This window comes from Eleginops maclovinus, chromosome 16 (assembly GCF_036324505.1).
Source record: "Eleginops maclovinus isolate JMC-PN-2008 ecotype Puerto Natales chromosome 16, JC_Emac_rtc_rv5, whole genome shotgun sequence".
In the NCBI taxonomy this organism is placed as follows: domain Eukaryota; kingdom Metazoa; phylum Chordata; class Actinopteri; order Perciformes; family Eleginopidae; genus Eleginops; species Eleginops maclovinus.
Window position 1 is genome coordinate 24,680,500 of NC_086364.1, and position 23,887 is coordinate 24,704,386.

At 48.5% G+C, this 23,887-nt stretch overlaps 2 protein-coding genes across 3 annotated transcripts in view; one reads left to right on the forward strand and one right to left on the reverse strand.

The window, feature by feature from the left end:
• Positions 1-23,887, reverse strand: part of samd14 (sterile alpha motif domain containing 14) — a 48,263-nt gene that overhangs the window by 2,141 nt on the left and 22,235 nt on the right. Inside the window, exons 2-9 of one of the 2 annotated variants that reach the window (XM_063902911.1) lie at positions 18,189-18,401; positions 14,600-14,649; positions 13,561-13,733; positions 2,644-2,760; positions 2,371-2,560; positions 1,952-2,051; positions 1,012-1,080; positions 503-656 (exon numbers count right to left, since the gene is read on the reverse strand). In XM_063902911.1, the coding sequence (XP_063758981.1) occupies positions 503-656; positions 1,012-1,080; positions 1,952-2,051; positions 2,371-2,560; positions 2,644-2,760; positions 13,561-13,733; positions 14,600-14,636 (840 nt within the window). In that variant the 5' untranslated portion in view covers positions 14,637-14,649; positions 18,189-18,401. The remainder of the gene's footprint in view (positions 1-502; positions 657-1,011; positions 1,081-1,951; positions 2,052-2,370; positions 2,561-2,643; positions 2,761-13,560; positions 13,734-14,599; positions 14,650-18,188; positions 18,402-23,887) is intronic. The other variant, XM_063902912.1, reaches the window with a different exon arrangement.
• arhgap27l (Rho GTPase activating protein 27, like) overlaps positions 18,779-23,887 on the forward strand; it is a 35,045-nt gene continuing 29,936 nt past the window's right edge. Inside the window, exon 1 of the mRNA XM_063902913.1 lies at positions 18,779-18,933. The gene's annotated coding sequence lies outside the window, so the exon portion shown is untranslated. The remainder of the gene's footprint in view (positions 18,934-23,887) is intronic.

Below are 23,887 nucleotides of genomic sequence, written 5' to 3' on the forward strand. Positions count from 1 at the left end.
GAGTAACAGCTGAGTAACTGCAGAGTAACAGCAGAGTAACAGCAGACTAACAGCAGAGTAACAGCAGACTAACAGCAGAGTAACAGCAGAGTAACAGCAGAGCAACAGCAGAGTAACTGCAGAGTAACAGCAGAGCAACAGCAGACTAACAGCAGAGTAACAGCAGAGTAACAGCAGAGCAACAGCAGAGTAACTGCAGAGTAACAGCAGAGCAACAGCAGAGTAACAGCAGAGTAACTGCAGAGAAACCCCCTGATCTTAAAGTTGAGTAACAGCAGAGTAACAGCTGTGTAACAGCAAGTGTTGATAGAGTCTGGATAAACCTCAGAACTGAAGACAGCTCTGTTTAACCCTTCTCTCCAAAAACACACCTCAGACCGAGACACACGCAAGCGCGCACGCACACACACAGTCAAGTGATTGCACAGGTGGGGTTAGTTTTGTGGTGTGTGATCGATACTTTGCTCTTATTAGTCTGCAGGAACTGTGTGTGTGTGTGTACCTGTGACTGAGCCCTGTGGGGTCGGGGGGATGTGGGTTGGGGGGCTTTGGGGGAGGTGGGGGGCGTTCCGGAGGAGGTGAGAGAGCCCCTTCCTTCAGAAAACCAGGAGAAGGGGACAAACGACGAGGAGCGAGAGGGGCTTTCAGAGGGATCCCTGAAACACACACACACACACACACACACACACACACACACACACACACACACACACACACACACACACACACACACACACACACACACAGTTGTCTAAGTCCTTCAAGCATTGGTCTGTTTGTAACTCATCTATATATTGCACTGGTCTGGTTTTACATTCTGTTGTTGTTTATCGGATTCTGTTTACGTGTTTACCCTCTCTCTGCATCTAGATTAAAGGGTTATCTGAGATGTACAGTATATACTGTATGGCTCTTCTCCGGCATTACCTGGTCTCACAACATAATCTGAAATGTTCTTTAATGTCATTGTTTCATGTCTTATATATATGTATGGCGCTTCCTGTCACTCACCTGCTGCCCACGGACAGACGGCTGGGCTTGTCCTTCCTGACCCGGATATAGGAGCGCCGCAGCGTCACCCTGAGAGCCGGGTGAGAGCTTCTGTTAGTGAAGCAGAGGATCACATGCAGAGCTGCAGGATGTCCTGTTCCTGTGCTGCTCCCTGAAGGCAGCATCTTCCTGACAGCTTCAGGACTCATAATGCTGACTCATGTCAGGGTTTAGGACTCATACCCAGTGATGTCAGTAACGCTTTACTTAGTAACGCGTTACCCGAGTAATCCAACGCGTTACTATCTCCAAACCAGTACTCAGATTAAAGTTACTTATCCAGGTCACTGCGTCACTGCTTCTCTCATCCTCCTCAGTACAGATCTATGTTTGCTTTCTTCTTGCGTCTCGGGGAGGGACGGCTATGCGACAATTAAGTCACGTTTTCAGCACGAGGACAATTCACGTGTAATACCACGCAGAGACACAAACAGTGGAGGGGGGAGAGAGGCGCGTGTTGTACCTTTGAGTCTGAGTCAGCTACAGATGGCAGTATTAAGGCTCTCTGTGCTGGAGACAAAGTGCTGTCTAGCTTCAAACACTACGTCAAATCTGAAGAAGCATTTGGAGTCGCAGCACGGCACAGTCAGACTACAGAGCAGGACCCCCCAGGTGGAGCGAAGCAGAGCACTGCCACTAAAGCAGGAGGCCCCCCACCACCCAAACAACCAAAGCTGGACTTCGGTGGTGAAGAAGTTGGTCCGGCAGTGTGATGGACTCATTCTGATGTTGAGGCGGGGGATTAAAGTAACTTGTAATCTAACTAAATTACTTTTTAAAGGAGTCATCAGTAATCAGATTACTTTTTAAAGGTAACTGTGGTAACACTGGTCATAATGCTGAGTCAAAAAGCTGTTTTATAAATCTTTTGATAATGCATGTTTTAGGGCCTGAGTCTCACCCGAGGTCCAGGAAGCGTCTCTTGGTTTTCTTGTCAAAGACGACGGTCGGACTGCCGGGATCACCTGGACTCGTGTCCCGACTCGAGTCAGAAACCAACACTGACAGACACATGCAGACACACACACACACATACACACACACATACACACACACACACACGCACATTGTCATTTCTATTACAACAGTTTGAGGTGTGTCAGGTGTGTGTTCAGATGCGTCTCAGGTGTGTGTTCAGCTGTGTGTTCAGGTGTGTGTCAGGTGTGTGGCAGGTATGTGTTCAGGTGTGTGTTCAGGTGTGTGTCAGGTGTGTGGCAGGTATGTGTTCAGGTGTGTGTTCAGGTGTGTGTCAGGTGTGTGTCAGGTATGTGTCAGGTGTGTGTCAGGTATGTGTTCAGGTGTGTGTTCAGGTGTGTGTACCTTCGCTGTCGGGTCTCCTGCTCCTCCTCATGTAAACCCGTGGGCAGTCTGTGGGGGGGCAAGACCTGGAGGAGGGAGGGCTGCTGGGCGTCACCAGCGCCTCTTGAGACGTGGCATTGGTCAACTGACGATACCGCCCCCGCGGTGGGGTAGCCAATGAGGCACCTTCATGTTCCGGGGAGCGGCGCACCTGAGGACAGAAGATGAGGAAGACTCTGCTCTCTGTGTTTTATCTTAATGTGTCACAACATTGTGAGTTCTGATTGGTCTCACCAGCGATGCATCGAAGGAGAAGGCGGGGCTTCGAGCAGACAGCAGCGAATCAGGAGAGGGGGAGGAACCTCGCACAGCCAGGTGGAGAGGTGAGCAAGTGGAGTGTAAAGGACTCTCCTGAAACGATTCACAAACAGACAGTATTGTTACAGTAAGGCAGGAGGCTGACTACTATGGATCCTACTGACGGTCTAACTGACAGTCCTACTGACGGTCCTATTGACAGTCCTATTGATGATCCTACTGACAGTCCTTATGCTGTGCTCGTGCTGCGTTCTCTAGCTTGCAGAACTAGACAGCTAGCTAACAATTTGTCGTCTAATAAATATGGTTGATGAACTCAAGCGAGGCAAGAAGTGTTGGTTTTCTTCCGTTTACTTTGTTCACCAAGCAAGTATTTATACAGGACATTCGTTTTTGTAAAACTGAAACAAACAGAAACAAAGGATACATCAATCTCATGAAGATAATATCACAGTACAAAGCAGGTAGCATGATACCACGAGAGCTAGCATAGCTAAGTGACATTATCATAGAGATGTAGAAACTAATATTCATCGTATATTCCTAATTATTTACATGGCATTGAATGTACTAACAAATGATAGACACTTACAGACTAATAAAGAATTGATGCCATCAGCATCAATTCCTCTCAGGTAGGCCACAGCCCCTATCGCCACTGTTGAGGCGTCAGAGAAAATGCATAATTCTTTCCTCTGTGTAGCACCTCTTTATGTGTAGGTCTTCCAGGGCTGTGAGCGATTCTCTCCACGTGTTCCACTCTGTCTCTTTCCCGGGGTCGAGTGGAGTGTCCCACCCCTGCTCTGATGAAAGTTCCCGCACTAAAGCTTTCCCCTGCATGACTATGGGAGCAACGAACCCCAGGGGGTCGTATAGGCTGTTAACAGTGGACAGGATACCTCTCCGTGTGTATGGCTTCTTCTCTCGGGACACCAGGAATGTAAAGCTGTCTGTTTCCAGGTTCCAGGAGAGGCCTAGGCTTCGCTGGAGGGGGAGAGGATCTACGCCGAGCTCCACGTCTTTCAGGTCTTTGGCACGGTCTTCCTCAGGTAAGGCTCCCATCACCTGTTCGCTGTTAGATGCCACTTTATGCAGCCTCAGGTTGGACTCTGCCAGCATCTGTCTAGTTCGTGTGAGGAGGTCTATTGCCTGCTCCGGCGTGGCAACAGAGGTCAGCCCGTCGTCCACGTAGAACTGACGCATCACAAACTGTCTTGCATCAGAGCCATATACTGCTTCACCTTTCTCTGCAGCGCGTCTCATGCAGTAGATGGCGATGGCGGGTGACGGGGTGTTTCCGAATACATGGACTTTCATCCTGTACTCCACCACTTTCTTGTTTAAATCATTGCCCTCATACCAGAGGTAGCGGATGTAGTCTCTATGATCAGATCTGACCACAAAGCAGTAAAACATTTGCTGCACATCTGCTGTAACAGCGACAGGCTCTTTACGGAACCGTAGAAGCACGCCCAGCAGCGTGTTGTTTAAGTCTGGGCCGCTGAGGAGTACATCATTCAAGGAGACGCCTTCACATTCAGCGCTTGAATCAAACACTACTCTTATTTGACCCGGCTTCTTTGGGTGATAAACACCGAATGTGGGGAGGTACCAGTGTTCTTTACCTGCCTCCAGTGGTGGTGCTTGCTCAGCTTGGTCGTTGTCTAGCATTTTCTGCATGAACTCTGTGTAGTGGCTTTTCATCTCAGGCTTTTTCTCTAGTGTTCTCCTGAGTGAGCCAAGACGCTTGAATGCTTGTTCCCGGTTGCTTGGGAGAGGTTGCCGTGGCGACCGGAATGGCAGCGGTGCTACCCAGCTGTGGGCGTCGTCCTGGTAGACCTCTCTGTCCATGATGGTCAGGAACACTTTGTCATCCATTGACGGAGCCGGTTTGTTGTCGTCTCTGGAGCTCTCGAACACTGAGAGGCTGAGGCTGTCTGTGCTCGCTGCCCAGCCTGCCTCTTCATCACAGGGGAGTGAGCGAGGGTTGTGTCGCTGCGGTGTGTTGCTGTAGATTTCCTTCACCTGGATGTTATTTGGACAGGGATGGAGGAAAGATGTTCTGCCATTTTGTAGCACGTTGGCTTTGTACACGTTGACTTCAGCTGGTTTGTGGACCGTCCCCAGGCAGACGTCACCCACGATGACCCAGCCCAGGTCGAGCCGTTGTGCATACGGAGCGTTGTGTGGCCCGTTGACTTGCTCACGCACCTTATGCACTCTGAGGATGTCTCTTCCCAGGAGCAGGAGGATGGGTGCGTTTGGGTCTACATCTAGAATCCTTTGCGCCACTCGCTGCAGGTGGGGGTGGTGTTTTGCAATATCTGGAGATGGAATTTCAGATCTGTCATCCGGCACCATGTCACATTCGATGAGTGTGGGGAGGGGGAGTTGTAGTTTCCCATCCATCGACTCAAGCGTGAAGTTGTTGACTCGTCTGCCGGAGGTCTCTGTTGTCCCCGCGCAGGTCTTCAGTGTGTATGGGGCTGGACTGGCTTTGAGACCGAAGAGATTGAAGAACTCTGTCTTTGCGAGTGACTTGTTACTCTGTTCGTCCAGCACTGCATACATCTTCACAGCTTTCTCTTTTCTCCCAGCAGGATAGGCTTTAACCTGGCAGATCTTGGCACATGAGCGTGGGCTGTCAGCGTTGCCGCAAATCTCTGTGCACTTGGAAGTGACTGTGGGCGTGTCCTCATCCGGCTCCCCGCTTTCCTCCTCCTCCGTGACGGCACTGTCGTTGAAGACATGAGGGCCTGGGTGTAGAGCCGCGATGTGTCGCTCACTGTTGCACTCTGCACATTTGATTGGCACTCTGCAGTCTTTTGCCATGTGCTGAGTTGACCCACAGCATTTGAAGCAGATGCGGTTTTCTTTGAGGTAAGCCTTACGTTCTTCAATAGCTTTAGATCTGAATGTCCTACATCTTTTGAGTGGGTGTGGTTTCCTGTGTATAGGGCACTCGCGGTCTGGGTCGCCTGTCCTCTTCTCCACAGAGCTGGTGTCGCCGTTGCTGGGTTTGGGTGTGACCTCTGTCTTGTGCACACTTACTGGGGTTTTGTAGCTGTGTTTCACTGACCTCTCTGCTTTCGGTGGCGTGTTGCTGTTGGAGGTGGAGAAGGCGAAGCTTGGGTCATTACGCACTTTAGCCTGTCATCTGACAAACTGTGAGAAGATGGAGCATGGAGGGAAGGCCACACCGTTTTCCTCTTTGTATCTGGATCCGATCGATATCCATCTCTCTTGTAGGCTGTAGGATAGCTTCTCTACGATTGGGTTCACCCCGCGGGCTGCAGTGGCGGTGCGTCAATAGTGGGCGCTTGGGCGCCGCCCACCCTGACTTTTTGAGTTAAAAAACGTTATATATACAACATAATTGAAATAAGAAATGTACCGTGTTTATGGGTTAAATGTGTATGGGAGACCACTGTCAAGAACCGCTAAAATGTGTCCGGACATAATATATTGCCATTCGCCTTTTCTGAGAATAGGCAGGTCGGCTGCCGTCCGTGGGCGCCGATAACATGGGAGTCTATAGGAGAGCTTATACTTTTCTCAGTCATTTGAGCAAGGATAGCTTTTCATTGGGGGATGAAACTTAGATCTGTGGGCGCAAAGATCAATGGCATTGTTTCTTAGTTCAATGTGACATTCTTAGATACGCGATTGGACTATTTCGGCGAATCAGCATCGTTATCATTCCCTAACCACAAGCGTAAAGAGCAGCACCGTAGCTAGCTGAAACTTAGATTGAGTGAATATGGCGACATCGATGGCTGAGAACTCAGATGTCGAAAAGAAGAAATTGAAAGACTTGGGACCCGAGCGTCCGGATTTAAACATTCAACAGACGACCACTGATCGCGGGAGAACCTACACTCGGACTTTCTCCTCAAACTTGTATGCTAAGCGGAATTGGTTAGCTGGTTGTACAGTGAGCAATGCCTTTTTTTGTTTCCCTTGTCTGTTATTTCAAAGTCCTGGGACTGAAACACTTTGGACTACAACCGGGATGAAGGATCTAAAGCACTTCACACAAAAATGTAAGAAGCACGAATGTGGCCGCAGCCACCTAACCAACTGTCTTAAGCTAAACCTCTAAAAAGGTGCTATTTAAACCGTGCCGCCCAACTGCGCCCCCCCCAAAAAAATGTTCACCAGCCGCCACTGGCGGGCTGTATCCAAAAAGGCGAGGCCTGGTAGGTATCCTTCTTCCTTGGCACACTCCAGTTCCAGGAGGATATCACCGAGTTCTCTGAGTTTGGCGTTGTCTTTATTGGTCAGCTTTGGGAAATCTTCAATCTGTTGAAGCAGTGCGTGTTCTACAGCCTCTGGTGCCCCATAGCATTCCTCCACACGTTGCCACACCATGCGGAGGCCTGCAGCGGGATCGAAGACGCGCACTGAGCGTATTCTCTGCGCCTGTTCTGCTGAGTCTGCTCCAAGCCACCTCACCAGCAGATCCAGTTCTTCCCTGGGTGTCAGATTTAGGTCCTGAGTGGCGCTGAGGAAGGAGGCTTTCCATGACCAGAAATGTTCGGGGCGGTCGTCGAACTGTAGCAGGCCTGAGCTCACCATTTCTCGTCGCATGAGGTACTTAGCATGTCTTGTGCTGGCTGCGGCTCGGAGGAGGGCCCCCTGTGCAGGCTGGGGTACGGCTGAGGTATGGGGAGGAATCCCTTGTGTGGAGGTGGTTGTGGCGGCATCATTGGAGACTTATATGGGGAAGGTTCTTCTTGTTTCATCTTGCTGATGAGTGGCGTGGGGCTATGATGAGCAGCTGGCGCGGCTGCATGTGCGGCTGGTCTGTAGGAGTGCAGTGGAGCATGTGTTGGCGGTGCTGGTTGTCTGCCAAACATATCTGAGTGCTGCTGAACGTAGTTACCTGCACGTTCTAAGGCGTTTAAAGGTTTTCCCGGGACGTATGGCTCATGTTTCTCCCCGCTTTCAACCTCCTCTTCCTCGTAGGCTGCAGCTTCTGCCTCAGCGGCAGCGGCCATCTTTTGAGTGGTGAGAACGTGGAGACTGGCTTCGAGCTCGGCTTTGTTTCTCAATGCGCTGGCTTCAACCTCAGCTTTCTGCCTCATCATTGTTGCTTCTTTCTCTGCAAAGGTCAGCTGGGCCAGTGCAGCTTTTGACTTTGCGCGTGCTCTGATAGCTGCTGACGTTGCGGAGGATCCGTTGGACTTCTTGGACACCTGTGACCGGCAGTCGGGTGTTCGGAATGGTTCTTGGCTTTGGGTTGCCTCATGGCCGTTTTCTAGTAGCTCCAGAGCGGCAGCACCTTGTGCTTGTCCGGTGGCGTCACCCTCTGCTGCGCCCGCATGAAGCATCGTGGTCTTCTAAGGCTACCTTCTTCGCCGCGCTGTAGTCTTTTCACTATGCTGTGCTCGTGCTGCGTTCTCTAGCTTGCAGAACTAGACAGCTAGCTAACAATTTGTCGTCTAATAAATAAAGTTGATGAACTCAAGCGAGGCAAGAAGTGTTGGTTTTTCTTCCGTTTACTTTGTTCACCAAACAAGTATTTATACAGGACATTCGTTTTTGTAAAACTGAAACAAACAGAAACAAAGGATACATCAATCTCACGAAGATAATATCACAGTACAAAGCAGGTAGCATGATACCACGAGAGCTAGCATAGCTAAGTGACATTATCATAGAGATGTAGAAACTAATATTCATCGTATATTCCTAATTATTTACATGGCATTGAATGTACTAACAAATGATAGACACTTACAGACTAATAATGTCCAAAGCTCACGCGTGAAAAGGTAGCTCTTCGAGGAGGAATTTCAGCAGTGGCTGAATCCGTGTGCTCTTCTAACTGAGGTCAACTCGTCCATGAAAAAGAAACTAAACCTGCGTGACTTTGTAAATAGTACTGTCCACTAGGTGGCAGTATTTCCCCACATATAAAACCCAAAGCTACCAAAAGCTTATGGAGGGCAGAACAGTCCTACTGACGGTCCTATTGATGATCCTACTGACAGTCCTACTGACGGTCCTATTGATGATCCTACTGACAGTCCTACTGATGGTCCTATTGACGGTCCTACTGATGGTCCTATTGACGGTCCTATTGATGGTCCTACTGACAGTCCTACTGACGGTCCTATTGATGGTCCTACTGACAGTCCTACTGACGGTCTTATTGATGATCCTACTGACAGTCCTACTGACAGTCCTACTGACGGTCCTATTGATGATCCTACTGACAGTCCTACTGACAGTCCTACTGACGGTCCTATTGATGGTCCTACTGACAGTCCTACTGACGGTCTTATTGATGATCCTACTGACAGTCCTACTGACGGTCTTATTGATGATCCTACTGACAGTCCTATTGATGATCCTACTGACAGTCCTATTGATGATCCTACTGACAGTCCTATTGATGATCCTACTGACAGTCCTACTGACGGTCCTATTGATGATCCTACTGACGGTCTAACTGACAGTCCTATTGACGGTCCTATTGATGGTCCTATTGATGGTCCTACTGACAGTCCTACTGACGGTCCTATTGATGATCCTACTGACAGTCCTATTGATGATCCTACTGACAGTCCTATTGATGATCCTACTGACAGTCCTATTGATGATCCTACTGACAGTCCTATTGATGATCCTACTGACAGTCCTATTGATGATCCTACTGACAGTCCTACTGACCGTTCAACTGACGGACGTAACGGTCCTACTGACGGTCTAACTGACGGTCTAACTGACGGACTAACTGATGGTTCTACTGACCCTCCTACTGATGGTCTAACTGACGGACCTACTGACGGACCTACTGACGGTATAACTGATGCTCCTACTGACCGTTCAACTGACGGTCGTAACGGTCCTACTGACGGTCTTAACGGTCCTACTGATGGTCTAACTGACGGTCTAACTGACGGACTAACTGACGGACTAACTGACGGTTCTACTGATGGTCTAACTGACGGTCTAACTGACGGACTAACTGACGGTTCTACTGACGGTCCTACTGACGGTCTAACTGATGGTTCTACTGACCCTCCTACTGACGGTCCAACTGAAAGTCTGACTGACAATCCAACTGACCGTTCAACTGGCGGTCCTAGCGGTCCTACTGACGGTCTAACTGACGGTCCTACTGACGGTCTAACTGATGGTCTATTGAAGGTCCTACTGACGGTCCTACTGAGGCTCCTACTGACGGTCCAACTGACGGTCCTACTGACGGTCCAACTGACGGTCCTACTGACGGTCTATTTGATGCTCCTACTGAGGCTCCTACTGAGGCTCCTACTGACGGTCCTACTGAGGCTCCTACTGACGGTCCAACTGACGGTCCTACTGACGGTCCAACTGACGGTCCTACTGACAGTCTATTTGATGCTCCTACTGAGGCTCCTACTGAGGCTCCTACTGAGGCTCCTACTGACGGTCCTACTGACGGTCTGACTGACGGTCCAACTGACGGTCTGACTGACAGTCCAACTGACTGTCCAACTGATGGTCCTACTGACGGTCCAACTGATGCTCCTACTGACGGTCCTACTGACGGTCTGACTGACGTTCTGACTGACGGTCCAACTGACGGACCAACTGACGGTCCAACTGACGGTCCTATTGACGGTCCTATTGATGCTCCTACTGACGGTCCAACTGACGGTCTGACTGACGTTCTGACTGACGGTCCAACTGACGGACCAACTGACGGTCCAACTGACGGTCCTATTGACGGTCCTACTGACGGTCCTAATGGTCCAACTGACGGTCCAACTGATGGTCCTACTGACGGTCCTACTGACGTTCTGACTGACGGTCCAACTGACGGACCTACTGACGGTCCTAACAGTCCTACTGACGGTCCTAACGTTCCTACTGACGGTCTAATTGACGGTCCTACTGACGGACTCACTGACGGTCCTAACGGTCCTACTGACGGTCCTAACGTTCCTACTGACGGTCTAATTGACGGTCTGACTGACGGTCCAACTGACGGTCCTATTGACGGACCTACTGATGCTCCTACTGATGCTCCTACTGACGGTCCTACTGACGGTCTGACTGACGTTCTGACTGACGGTCCAACTGACGGACCAACTGACGGTCCAACTGACGGTCCTATTGACGGTCCTATTGATGCTCCTACTGACGGTCCAACTGACGGTCTGACTGACGTTCTGACTGACGGTCCAACTGACGGACCAACTGACGGTCCAACTGACGGTCCTATTGACGGTCCTACTGACGGTCCTAATGGTCCAACTGACGGTCCAACTGATGGTCCTACTGACGGTCCTACTGACGTTCTGACTGACGGTCCAACTGACGGACCTACTGACGGTCCTAACAGTCCTACTGACGGTCCTAACGTTCCTACTGACGGTCTAATTGACGGTCCTACTGACGGACTCACTGACGGTCCTAACGGTCCTACTGACGGTCTAATTGACGGTCTGACTGACGGTCCAACTGACGGTCCTATTGACGGACCTACTGATGCTCCTACTGTGGCTCCTACTGACGGTCCAACTGACGGTCAAACTGACGGACCTACTGACGGTCCTAACGGTCCAACTGACGGCCCAACTGATGCTCCTACTGACGGTCCAACTGACGGTCCTATTGACGGTCCTACTGATGGTCTAACTGACGGTCCTACTGACGTTCTGACTGACGGTCCAACTGACGGTCCAACTGACGGTCCTATTGACGGTCCTACTGACGGTCTAACTGATGTTCCTACTGACGTTCTGACTGACGGTCCAACTGATGTTCCTACTGACGGTCCAACTGACGGTCCAACTGACGGTCCAACTGACGTTCTGACTGACGGTCCAACTGACGGTCCAACTGACGGTCCTATTGACGGTCCTACTGACGGTCTAACTGATGTTCCTACTGACGTTCTGACTGACGGTCTAACTGATGTTCCTACTGACGGTCCAACTGACGGTCCTACTGACGTTCTGACTGACGGTCCAACTGACGGTCCAACTGACGGTCCTATTGACGGTCCTACTGACGGTCTAACTGATGTTCCTACTGACGTTCTGACTGACGGTCTAACTGATGTTCCTACTGACGGTCCAACTGACGGTCCAACTGACGGTCCAACTGACGGTCCAACTGACGGTCCTACTGACGGTCTAACTGACGGACCTACTGATGCTCTACTGAGGCTCCTACTGACGGTCCAACTGACGGTCCAACTGACGGACCTACTGACGGTCCTAACGGTCCTACTGACGGTCTAATTGACGGTCCTACTGACGGACTAACTGACGGTTCTACTGACGGTCCTACTGATGGTTCTACTGACCCTTCTACTGACGGTCTAACTGACGGACTAACTGACGGTCTTACTGACAGTCCTATTGACGGACTAACAGATGGTCTTATTGATGGTCTAACTGACAGTCCAACTGACGGTCCAACTGGCGGTCTAACTGAAGGTCCTACTGACGGTCCTACTGAGGCTCCTACTGACGGTCCAACTGACGGTCCAACTGACGGTCCAACTGACGGACCTACTGACGGTCCTAACGGTCCTACTGACGGTCCTAACGGTCCTACTGACGGTCCTAACGTTCCTACTGACGGTCTAATTGACGGTCCTACTAACGGACTAACTGACGGTTCTACTGACGGTCCTACTGATGGTTCTACTGACCCTTCTATTGACGGTCTAACTGACGGTCTAACTGAAGGTCTAATTGAAGGTCTAATTGAAGGTCCTACTGGCGGTCTAACTGATGGTCTAATTGAAGGTCCAACTGACGGACTAACTGACGGACTAACTGACGGTCCTACTCACAGACTAACTGACCGTCTAACTGACGGACTAACTGACGGTTCTACTGACGGTCCTACTGATGGTTCTACTGACCCTTCTACTGACGGTCTAACTGACAGTCCAACTGACGGTCCAACTGACGGTCTAACTGAAGGTCTAATTGAAGGTCCTACTGGCGGTCTAACTGATGGTCTAATTGAAGGTCCAACTGACGGTCTAACTGAAGGTCTAATTGAAGGTCCTACTGGCGGTCTAACTGAAGGTCCTACTGACGGTCCTACTGAGGCTCCTACTGATGGTCCAACTGACGGTCCAACTGACGGTCCAACTGACGGACCTACTGACGGTCCTAACGGTCCTACTGACGGTCCTAACGGTCCTACTGACGGTCCTAACGTTCCTACTGACGGTCTAATTGACGGTCCTACTGACGGACTAACTGACGGACTAACTGACGGTCCTACTCACAGACTAACTGACCGTCTAACTGACGGACCAACTGACGGTTCTACTGACGGTCCTACTGATGGTTCTACTGACCCTTCTACTGACGGTCTAACTGACGGACTAACTGACGGTCTTACTGACAGTCCTATTGACGGACTAACAGATGGTCTTATTGATGGTCTAACTGACAGTCCAACTGACGGTCCAACTGACGGTCTAACTGAAGGTCTAATTGAAGGTCCTACTGGCGGTCTAACTGAAGGTCCTACTGACGGTCCTACTGAGGCTCCTACTGACGGTCCAACTGACGGTCCTACTGACGGTCCTACTGAAGGTCCTACTGACGGTCCTACTGAGGCTCCTACTGACGGTCCTACTGACGGTCCTACTGACGGTCCTACTGACGGTCCAACTGACGGTCCTACTGACGGTCCTACTGACGGTCCTACTGACGGTGTAATTGATGCTCCTACTGAGGCTCCTACTGACGGTCCAACTGACGGTCGGTCAGTTTTGACTTCCTGTTAATGTTGAATAAAAAGAAAGCAGGCCCAGACTCCGACCCTGAAGGACCCAAAAAGTTACTGAAAACTTGTCCAAATGTAAGACCACTTCTGGAAATCTGCTTTTACATATTTAACAGTTATTTCTACCCTCAGCAGTACCTTCCCCTCAAGACTTTCGTCCCCCTCCGTGGAGCTCACACTGTCCCGGTACCGGGACCGAGAGGGTCTCTGCCGCCGGGCTTTGACGGACAGCTGGGCACGGCCCTTCTGGATGCTGTTATCCAGCAGCTCCGTCTCTGGGACCTCGTTCAGGTCTGAAACACCAACACACACTGCAGTAAACACACACTTTACTCAGCAGTAAACACATACACACACACACACACACACACACACACACACACACACACACACACACACACACACACACACACACACACACACACACACACACACACACACACACACACACACACACTATCCTGCAGAGAGAGGAGGAACAAGAACGCTGTTTCTGTCTTCTATTGATTTATCTTAAAGACGTGCTGTTCTTCTCCTGTAGTTCTATGGGTGTTAGTGCATGTAGATGGACTGCTAAGGATAAAATCCCTGTGTTCCTTCAGGGGGAGATCCTCTTCCTGACCCCATACCTGAAGTCTCTAATATACAGCTGAACATTACTATGAGACAGTGAATGATGCAACTTCGGTAGTTCTCTGTATCCTCAGAGACATCAAATATTCATCATGCTGACCAACACACACACACACACACACACACACACACACACACACACACACACACACACACACACACACACACACACACACACACACACACACACACACACTCACACACACACACACACACACACACACACACACACACACTCACACACACACACACACACACTCACACACACACACACACACACACACACACACACACACACACACACACACACACACACACACACACACACACACACACACACACACACACACACACACTTAATGTTTCTCAGTTGTTTGTAAAGAACATTCTGGTCAACAGTACAAACATATGAATAAATATATATTATTTTCATTTTATGATTTTGTTGACATGTATTTAATAAATGATTGTGTGTGTGTGTGTGTGTGTGTGTGTGTGTGTGTGTGTGTGTGTGTGTGTGTGTGTGTGTGTGTGTGTGACTCACCAAACACGCAGTCTGTCTCATCCAGGCTAGCAGACATGACTCAGCAGTTTCTGAGACAGAAATCAACACTTAGGAAATGTTCAGTAACAATCAGATTTAAACCCAGTGTGGACAGAACCATGATGGGGGGAGGAGTGAGAGAGGCCCTCTGTTGCACCCAAAACTCATGCAGTAACATCTGCTGCAGCAGCTCTTCAACATCTGCAGCAGCTCTTCAACACATGCAGCAGCTCTTCAACGTATGCAGCAGCTCTTCAACACATGCAGCATCTAGAGAACATTCAGCAGAGGAAACATGAGCAGTTTACTGAAAGCTGCAGAAACCAAACGCTGCAAGAAGCTCCAACACAACGGAGACCAGGGGACACTAAAGAGAGACGCACACAGCTGGAGACCAGGGGACACTAAAGAGAGACGCACACAGCTGGAGACCAGGGGACACTAAAGAGAGACGCACACAGCTGGAGACCAGGGGACACTAAAGAGAGACGCACACAGCTGGAGACCAGGGGACACTAAAGAGAGACGCACACAGCTGGAGACCAGGGGACACTAAAGAGAGACGCACACAGCTGGAGACCAGGGGACACTAAAGACAGACGCACACAGCTGGAGACCAGGGGACACTAAAGACAGACGCACACAGCTGGAGACCAGGGGACACTAAAGACAGACGCACACAGCTGGAGACCAGGGGACACAAAAGAGAGACGCACACAGCCGGAGACCAGGGGACACTAAAGAGAGACGCACACAGCTGGAGACCAGGGGACACTAAAGAGAGATGCACACAGCTGGAGACCAGGGGACACTAAAGAGAGACGCACAAAGCTGGAGACCAGGGGACACTAAAGAGAGACGCACACAGCTGGAGACCAGGGGACATTAAAGAGAGACGCACACAGCTGGAGACCAGGGGACACTAAAGAGAGACGCACACAGCTGGAGACCAGGGGACATTAAAGAGAGACGCACACAGCTGGAGACCAGGGGACACTAAAGAGAGACGCACAAAGCTGGAGACCAGGGGACACTAAAGAGAGATGCACACAGCTGGAGACCAGGGGACACTAAAGAGAGACGCACACAGCTGGGTCCGGAGCGCTGGGGGACGCTCAGGATCACAAAGCTTGTTGGAAACTCACAGTGAGTTCTGACTGTCAGGTCCTCGATGTAGGACTTGACCAAATTATTAACCGTAGACCAGGACCTGAGACTAGAGGTCTCAGTGAAGGGAGGGGAGGAGAGGTGCATTGTGGGAGAACTGAGAGGCTGAGCACTGTACAGTTATTATTAATGTTCAATAATTCTGTTGTTGCTGATTGTTAACCCTAACATGATTTAGTATCCTGACGCCGCCACAGGTCCCTGATGCCGACAGAACCAGAGAGTGAACCCCCGCAAAGTGAGTGTGTTACTGTGTGTTGTTTGTGTTACTGTGTGATGTTTGTGTTACTGTGTGTTGTTTGTGTTACTGTGTGTTGTTTGTGTTACTGTGTGTTGTTTGTGTTACTGTGTGATGTTTGTGTTACTGTGTGATGTTTGTGTTACTGTGTGATGTTTGTGTTACTGTGTGTTGTTTGTGTTACTGTGTGATGTTTGTGTTACTGTGTGATGTTTGTGTTACTGTGTGTTGTTTGTGTTACTGTGTGTTGTTTGTGTTACTGTGTGATGTTTGTGTTACTGTGTGATGTTTGTGTTACTGTGTGTTGTTTGTGTTACTGTGTGTTGTTTGTGTTACTGTGTGTTGTTTGTGTTACTGTGTGTTGTTTGTGTTACTGTGTGATGTTTGTGTTACTGTGTGTTGTTTGTGTTACTGTGTGATGTTTGTGTTACTGTGTGATGTTTGTGTTACTGTGTGTTGTTTGTGTTACTGTGTGTTGTTTGTGTTACTGTGTGATGTTTGTGTTACTGTGTGATGTTTGTGTTACTGTGTGTTGTTTGTGTTACTGTGTGTTGTTTGTGTTACTGTGTGTTGTTTGTGTTACTGTGTGTTGTTTGTGTTACTGTGTGATGTTTGTGTTACTGTGTGTTGTTTGTGTTACTGTGTGTTGTTTGTGTTACTGTGTGTTGTTTGTGTTACTGTGTGTTGTTTGTGTTACTGTGTGTTGTTTGTGTTACTGTGTGATGTTTGTGTTACTGTGTGTTGTTTGTGTTACTGTGTGTTGTTTGTGTTGTTTGTGTTACTGTGTGTTGTTTGTGTTACTGTGTGTTGTTTGTGTTACTGTGTGTTGTTTGTGTTACTGTGTGTTGTTTGTGTTACTGTGTGATGTTTGTGTTACTGTGTGATGTTTGTGTTACTGTGTGATGTTTGTGTTACTGTGTGATGTTTGTGTTGTTTGTGTTACTGTGTGATGTTTGTGTTACTGTGTGTTGTTTGTGTTGTTTGTGTTACTGTGTGTTGTTTGTGTTACTGTGTGTTGTTTGTGTTACTGTGTGATGTTTGTGTTACTGTGTGTTGTTTGTGTTACTGTGTGTTGTTTGTGTTACTGTGTGTTGTTTGTGTTACTGTGTGATGTTTGTGTTACTGTGTGTTGTTTGTGTTACTGTGTGTTGTTTGTGTTACTGTGTGTTGTTTGTGTTACTGTGTGATGTTTGTGTTACTGTGTGATGTTTGTGTTGTTTGTGTTACTGTGTGATGTTTGTGTTACTGTGTGTTGTTTGTGTTGTTTGTGTTACTGTGTGATGTTTGTGTTACTGTGTGTTGTTTGTGTTGTTTGTGTTACTGTGTGATGTTTGTGTTACTGTGTGTTGTTTGTGTTGTTTGTGTTACTGTGTGTTGTTTGTGTTACTGTGTGTTGTTTGTGTTACTGTGTGTTGTTTGTGTTACTGTGTGATGTTTGTGTTACTGTGTGATGTTTGTGTTACTGTGTGTTGTTTGTGTTGTTTGTGTTACTGTGTGATGTTTGTGTTACTGTGTGATGTTTGTGTTACTGTGTGTTGTTTGTGTTACTGTGTGATGTTTGTGTTACTGTGTGTTGTTTGTGTTACTGTGTGTTGTTTGTGTTACTGTGTGTTGTTTGTGTTACTGTGTGTTGTTTGTGTTACTGTGTGTTGTTTGTGTTACTGTGTGATGTTTGTGTTACTGTGTGATGTTTGTGTTACTGTGTGTTGTTTGTGACACATTATGTGATGCATTTCCTGTTGTGTTGCTCTGAACTCATCAACACTCACATCAGTCAACATGAGACGGATCTGTTTGGACACACACACACACACACACACACACACACACACACACACACACACACACACACACACACACACACACACACACACACACACACACACACACACACAAATACAGGGCATTGCAGCGTCAGAGAGGAGGATGTTTGACAGAAGATGGAGGATGCAAAACAAGATCGAACGGGTGATGATAGAGAGAATGGAGACAGGAGGACAGACAATAGGAAATACAGGAGGGAGACAGGTGAGGAGACAGAAAGTAGAGAGGAAGTGAGACAGGAAGTGAGACAGTAGGGGAGACAGGAGGACAGACAGGAAGACAGACAGGAGGGAGAGGAAATCATGAGGAACATGGAAAAAGAGGAAGGTAAACAAATGAGACACCGTCAGATAAACTCACCTTTGTCTCTCTGTGAAGGATGTCATGTCTCTCTCTGCTTCAAGCAGCCGGTCAGACAGGACTACGTCTCCCACAGTTCCACGGGGTTTGCTGCAGGACAGCAGACGGTCCGGGCTGCAGCGCGGGATTGTGGGAGCTGTGGTCTCCTCTGCCGGACTCTCAGGCTGCAGAACGAGCTGCTGGCTCACCACGACTCAGCAGAAATACTGCAGCCTGAGAAACAGCAGCAAGGACGGGTGAGGAGGGGGAGGGATAATGGACGAGGGAGGGAGGACAAAAGATTATATTAAAGGTAGAGACAGAAATAACAAGAGAAGAGGAGGGACAAGAGAGATGAAGAATACATGATGTTTAAAAAGACAAAATTAAAACTACGATACAAACAAAGAGCACATTCTCAGGAATGATACAAAATAACAAATAAACAAATAAACAAATAAACAAATAAACAAATAAACAAATAGTGATCGAGTCTGGGTTTATGTTGTTTGTGTTGTTTGTGTTGTTCATGTTTGCACCACCAAAGCAGAGGTAAATGTGTAGTGATGGGGGCAAGCCGCCAGAGGGCACCACTGGTCTGCAGGAAGGGACAGGAAGTAAAGTCAGGGGAGGTGAGGGGGAGGACAGGCTGAGACTGGCAGGGAGGGGAGGGGCCCGGAGGTGGGGGGGGGACCTGTTCCAGTGATTTAGACCTTCAGGAAAACAAGAGCAACACAACGAGCAGGATGGCTGGATCTGATTGCCGGTAAACTACCTATCTACCTTTATATGTGTACCTGTGTGTGTGTGTGTGTGTGTGTGTGTGTGTGTGTGTGTGTGTGTGTGTGAGTGTGTGAGAGTGTGTGTGTGCGTGTGTGTGTGTGTGTGAGTGTGTGTGTGTGTGTGTGTGTGTGAGAGTGTGTGTGAGTGTGTGTGTGTGTGTGTGTGTGTGTGTGTGTGTGTGTGTGTGTGTGTGTGTGTGTGTGTGTGTGTGTGTGAGTGTGTGTGTGTGAGTGTGTGTGTGTGTGTGTGTGTGTGAGTGTGTGTGTGTGTGTGTTCAGAGGCAGAGCCTTTATTTGAGTCCTTTTCCTGTCTCTCTCTTTTCAGTGTGTGTGTATCCTGTGTGTGTTTGCCTGCTTGGTTTAGACTTTAACTTTGAGAACTTGTTTTACCTGACGGGGACCCTAGTTTGGGGCCACACCTACAGTACGGGGACGCCATTTGGCTTCAGCGCTTGACTGGGCTTTTGGTTAAGACTGGGTTTGTGTGTGTGTGTGTGTGTGTGTGTGTGTGTGTGTGTGTGTGTGTGTGTGTGTGTGTGTGTGTGTGTGTGTGTGTGTGTGTGTGTGTGTGTGTGTGTGTGTGTGTGTGTGTGTGTGTTGGCAGGAATGTGTCACCGGGTGTGTTTGGCTCGGAGCGCTGTGTGAAGACGGTACGCAGACTCTGAATGAATCTATGAAACTGAACTGAGAAGCTGCAGGAAATTAAAGCACTAAATGTCTGTAAAAACACGACGGGTTCCCGGCCTGAACTTTAACCACTAGCTGCTGTTTGATTGTGGTCACATGGTTTCCTAAAGTATAACAAAATAAATAATGACTTCCTCACTAACTGAGCAGTATCAGGGAGCACTGGTGGGAGAGGAGCACAGGGACTGAAATGCGTTCTAGAATATCTCTCTGAGAGCGATGGTGCGTTCAGGTGCTCTTCTGGTTTATTTCTGTACTAGTGGGTGTTGATGGTGAAGTCTGTAGGGACTTGGCTCGGGAACTGGAAGGTCACTGGGTCAAGACCCCGAAAGACCAAGTAGGTCCAGGGTCCAATTGGGATTAAGGGTTCCTTGTGGGACCAGTAAGGGGTCCTTGTGGACGCTGCACAGACACTGTATCGATCTTCAGCTTCAGGAGGCAAAACATATTTTATGAAAGTGAAAAATAGTCTGTGAGTATATAGACCTGAACACCTGACAGCTGAAAGCCAATCAGAGAGCAGCATTTCTGTGTATGTCGATATATGTAGTTGTTAATGTCTGTGTGTGTGCGTGTGTGCGTGTTGTTCAGAATAAGCGTTCTGTGGTCAGAAACACATTCCTGTTCAGCCTCCTGTCAGATGACGGATCATGATTTAAACTAAGTTATTTCTGTGTGTGTGTGTGTGTGTGTGTGTGTGTGTGTGTGTGTGTGTGTGTGTGTGTGTGTGTGTGTGTGTGTGTGTGTGTGTGTGTGTGTGTGTGTGTGTGTGTGTGTGTGTGTGAATGTGTGTGTGTGAATGTGTGTGTGTGACCACACCCCACATTCACACTGAGGGTAAAGGTTGAGTCCACATCTCGACGCCCTGATTGGCTGCTGGGTATCTGGTATGTTATCAGAGCGTGTGTTCATCGTTCTGCAGCGCTTGTTTACTTAAAAATATCCAAAAAAATCTGAGAAAATAATTCAAAAAAAGCCTGAAGTATGTTTGTTCTTTTTTATTTTGAAAGAAAAACTATTTGAAATATTCCAGAAAAAAGTCATCATTTTTAAGCTTTCAAAATGATCTGTCGAAATAGGAAAAGGTTTTTCAGTGATGTCATCAGCCTCTGTTTTATTAGGAGTAATCTGTCACATGACCCTGCTGCACCTCTCAACCCTTCGTCCCCTCTGATTGGCTGGTGGGGTTAATGATTGTTGATTTTTAGTTTCTCACAGAGCAGGTTGTGTGTGTGTGTGTCTTACATTCCTGGCGGGATGGGTGTGTAAGAGACAAACGGAGGGGGGTTGGCTGCATTCCAGTGTGCCCTCACCTGCACACACACACGGCTCAGGTGTTTGCTCTTAAAGGGCCAGCAGCAGTTAAACTCCTTCTCAGTGTTTCGATGATTTCATTAAACAACATATTAATTAATTAGGGCTAAGCTTGACAAAGTCGGAGTGAAGACGTATTGAAACTGTAGGGATTATTTTATTATTATTATTATTGATTACAGTATTATTATTATTATTATTATTATTATTATTATTATTATTATTATTGATTACAGTATTATTATTATTATTATTATTATTATTATTATTGATTACAGTATTATTATTATTATTGATTACAGTATTATTATTATTATTATTATTATTATTATTATTATTGATTACAGTATTATTATTATTATTATTATTATTATTATTATTATTATTGATTACAGTATTTTTTTCAAAAATTAAAAGCTCAAAATGCTCTGTTCCAAATCATTATGCACAACAGAGTTTCAGAACATCTGATGGGTTGTAAAGAACTACACACGATCATCTGTTGAATCTGCAGCATTAGGAGGTCATATTCACTGAAATGAAAAGCTGTTCCAATCAAAAACCTCTCAACAGGTCCAGGGTCCTGCGAACACAGGACCCCCTCTCTGACATCACCTCACAGTTCCGTTGAACTTGTGACTTTCTGGAGAGTTTTGGTTGAGTTTCTGTGCAGGATGTGAGAATAGCCTCCCAGAGCTGCTGTTCGGATGTGACCTGCCTCCCACCCTCATAGATCTTTTGCTTGAGGATGCTCCAAAGGTTCTCAATAGGGTTGAGGTCAGGGTAAGATGGGGGCCACACCTGAGTCTCTCTCCTTTTATGCCCATAGCAGCCAATGACACAGAGGTACTTTGCAGCATGAGGTCGTGCATTGAGAGGCCTGAAGGTGATTTCAGTACGGAAGGCACGGCTCTTCTTTTTGTACCACGGAACAAAGTGGGCTGTCAGGAACTCTGTACTTTGCCGAGGTCATTTTCACACCTCCAGGGACCCTAAAGGGGCCAGCTCTCTGCTCATGATCCCAGCCCAAACCATGACGCTGCCACCTCCTTGCTGACCATCCACTACTCCATCCACTACTCCATCCACCAACCATGCACTACTCCATCCATCTGGACCATCCAGGGTTGCACTCCTCAGTAAAGAAGACTGTTTGAAAATGAGTCTTCATGTATTTCTGAGCCACTGCAACCGTTTCTGCTTGTGAGCATTGTTTAGGGATGGCCGAGTAGTAGATTTATGCACAACTAGAAACCTCTGGAGGATCCTACACCTTGAGGTTCGTGGGACTCCAGCGGCACCAGCGGCTTCAAATACCTGTTTGCTGCTTTGCAGTGACCTTTTAGCTCTGCTCTCCTAATCCGGAGGATTTGTCTGGCAGAATTCTTCCTCATTATGCCTTCATCTGCACGAACCCGTCTGTGCTCTGAATCAGCCACAGGTCTCTTCCCAGTACGATGATCACGCTTCGTGATGTTGTCAAACCTTCTCCAAGGTATCACACTATTTGACGCTTTCCGGCAGCAGAGAGATCCTTTTTCTTTCCCATATTGCTTGAAACCTGTGGCCTGCTTAATAATGTGGAACGTCCTTAAAGTAGTTTTCCTTTGATTGGGCTCACCTAGCAAACTAATTACCACAGGTGTCTGATATTGATTTCAATGATCCAACGAGCCCTGAGACACAATACCATCCATGAGTTTAATTGAAACCCAAAAAGTTAAATGTTGATGACACTTAAATCCATCCATCCATCCATCCATCCATCTTCTCCCGCTTTTCCGTCAGGGTCGCGGAGGTAACAGCTCCAGCAGAGAGCCCCAAACTTTCTTTTCCCTGGCCACATCAACCAGCTCTGACTGGGGGATTCCAAGGCGCTCCCAGGCCAGCGAAGAGATATAACCCCTCCACCTGGCCCTAGGTCTACCCCTCGGTCTCTTCCCAGCTGGACGTGCCTGGAACACCTCCCTAGGGAGGCGCCCAGGTGGCATCCTCACTAGGTGCCCGAACCACCTCAACTGGCTCCTTTCAACATGAAGGAGCAGCGGTTCTACTCCGAGTCCCTCCCGGATGACTGAACTTCTCACCTTATCCCTAAGGGAGATGCCAGCCACCCTGCGGAGAAATCCCATTTCGGCCGCTTGTATCCGCGATCTCGTTCTTTCGGTCCTGACCCATCCTTCATGACCATAGGTGAGGGTAGGAACGAAGATGGCCCGGTAGACAGAGAGCTTTGCCTTCTGGCTCAGCTCTCTTTTCGTCACAACGGTGCGGTAAAGCGACTGCAGTACCGCTCCCGCTGCTCCGATTCTCCGGCCCATCTCACGCTCCATTGTTCCCTCACTCGAGAACAAGACCCCGAGATACTTGAACTCCTTCACTTGGGGTAAGGCTTCATTCCCTACCTGGAGTGGACAGTCCATCGGTTTCCTGCTGAGAACCATGGCCTCAGATTTGGAGGTGCTGATCCTCATCCCAGCCGCTTCACACTCGGCCGCGAACCAATCCAGTGAGTGCTGAAGGTCACAGACCGATGAAGCCATTAGGACCACATCATCTGCAAAAAGCAGTGGTGCAATCCTTAGCCCGGCGAACTGCAGACCCCCTCCCCCACAACTACACCTCGAAATCCTGTCCATGAATATCACAAACAGGATTGGTGACAAAACGCAGCCCTGGCGGAGGCCAACCCTCACCGGAAATCGGTCCGACGTGCTGCCGAGGACCCGGACACAGCTCTCGCTTTGGGAGTACAGAGATTGGATGGCCCTGAGCAAAGACCCCCTCACCCCATACTCCCGCAGCACCTCCCACAGTATCTCCCTGGGAACCCGGTCATACGCCTTCTCCAAATCCACAAAGCACATGTAGACCGGATGAGCGTACTCCCAGGCCCCCTCCAGGATCCTTCGAGAGTGAAAAGCTGGTCCGTCGTTC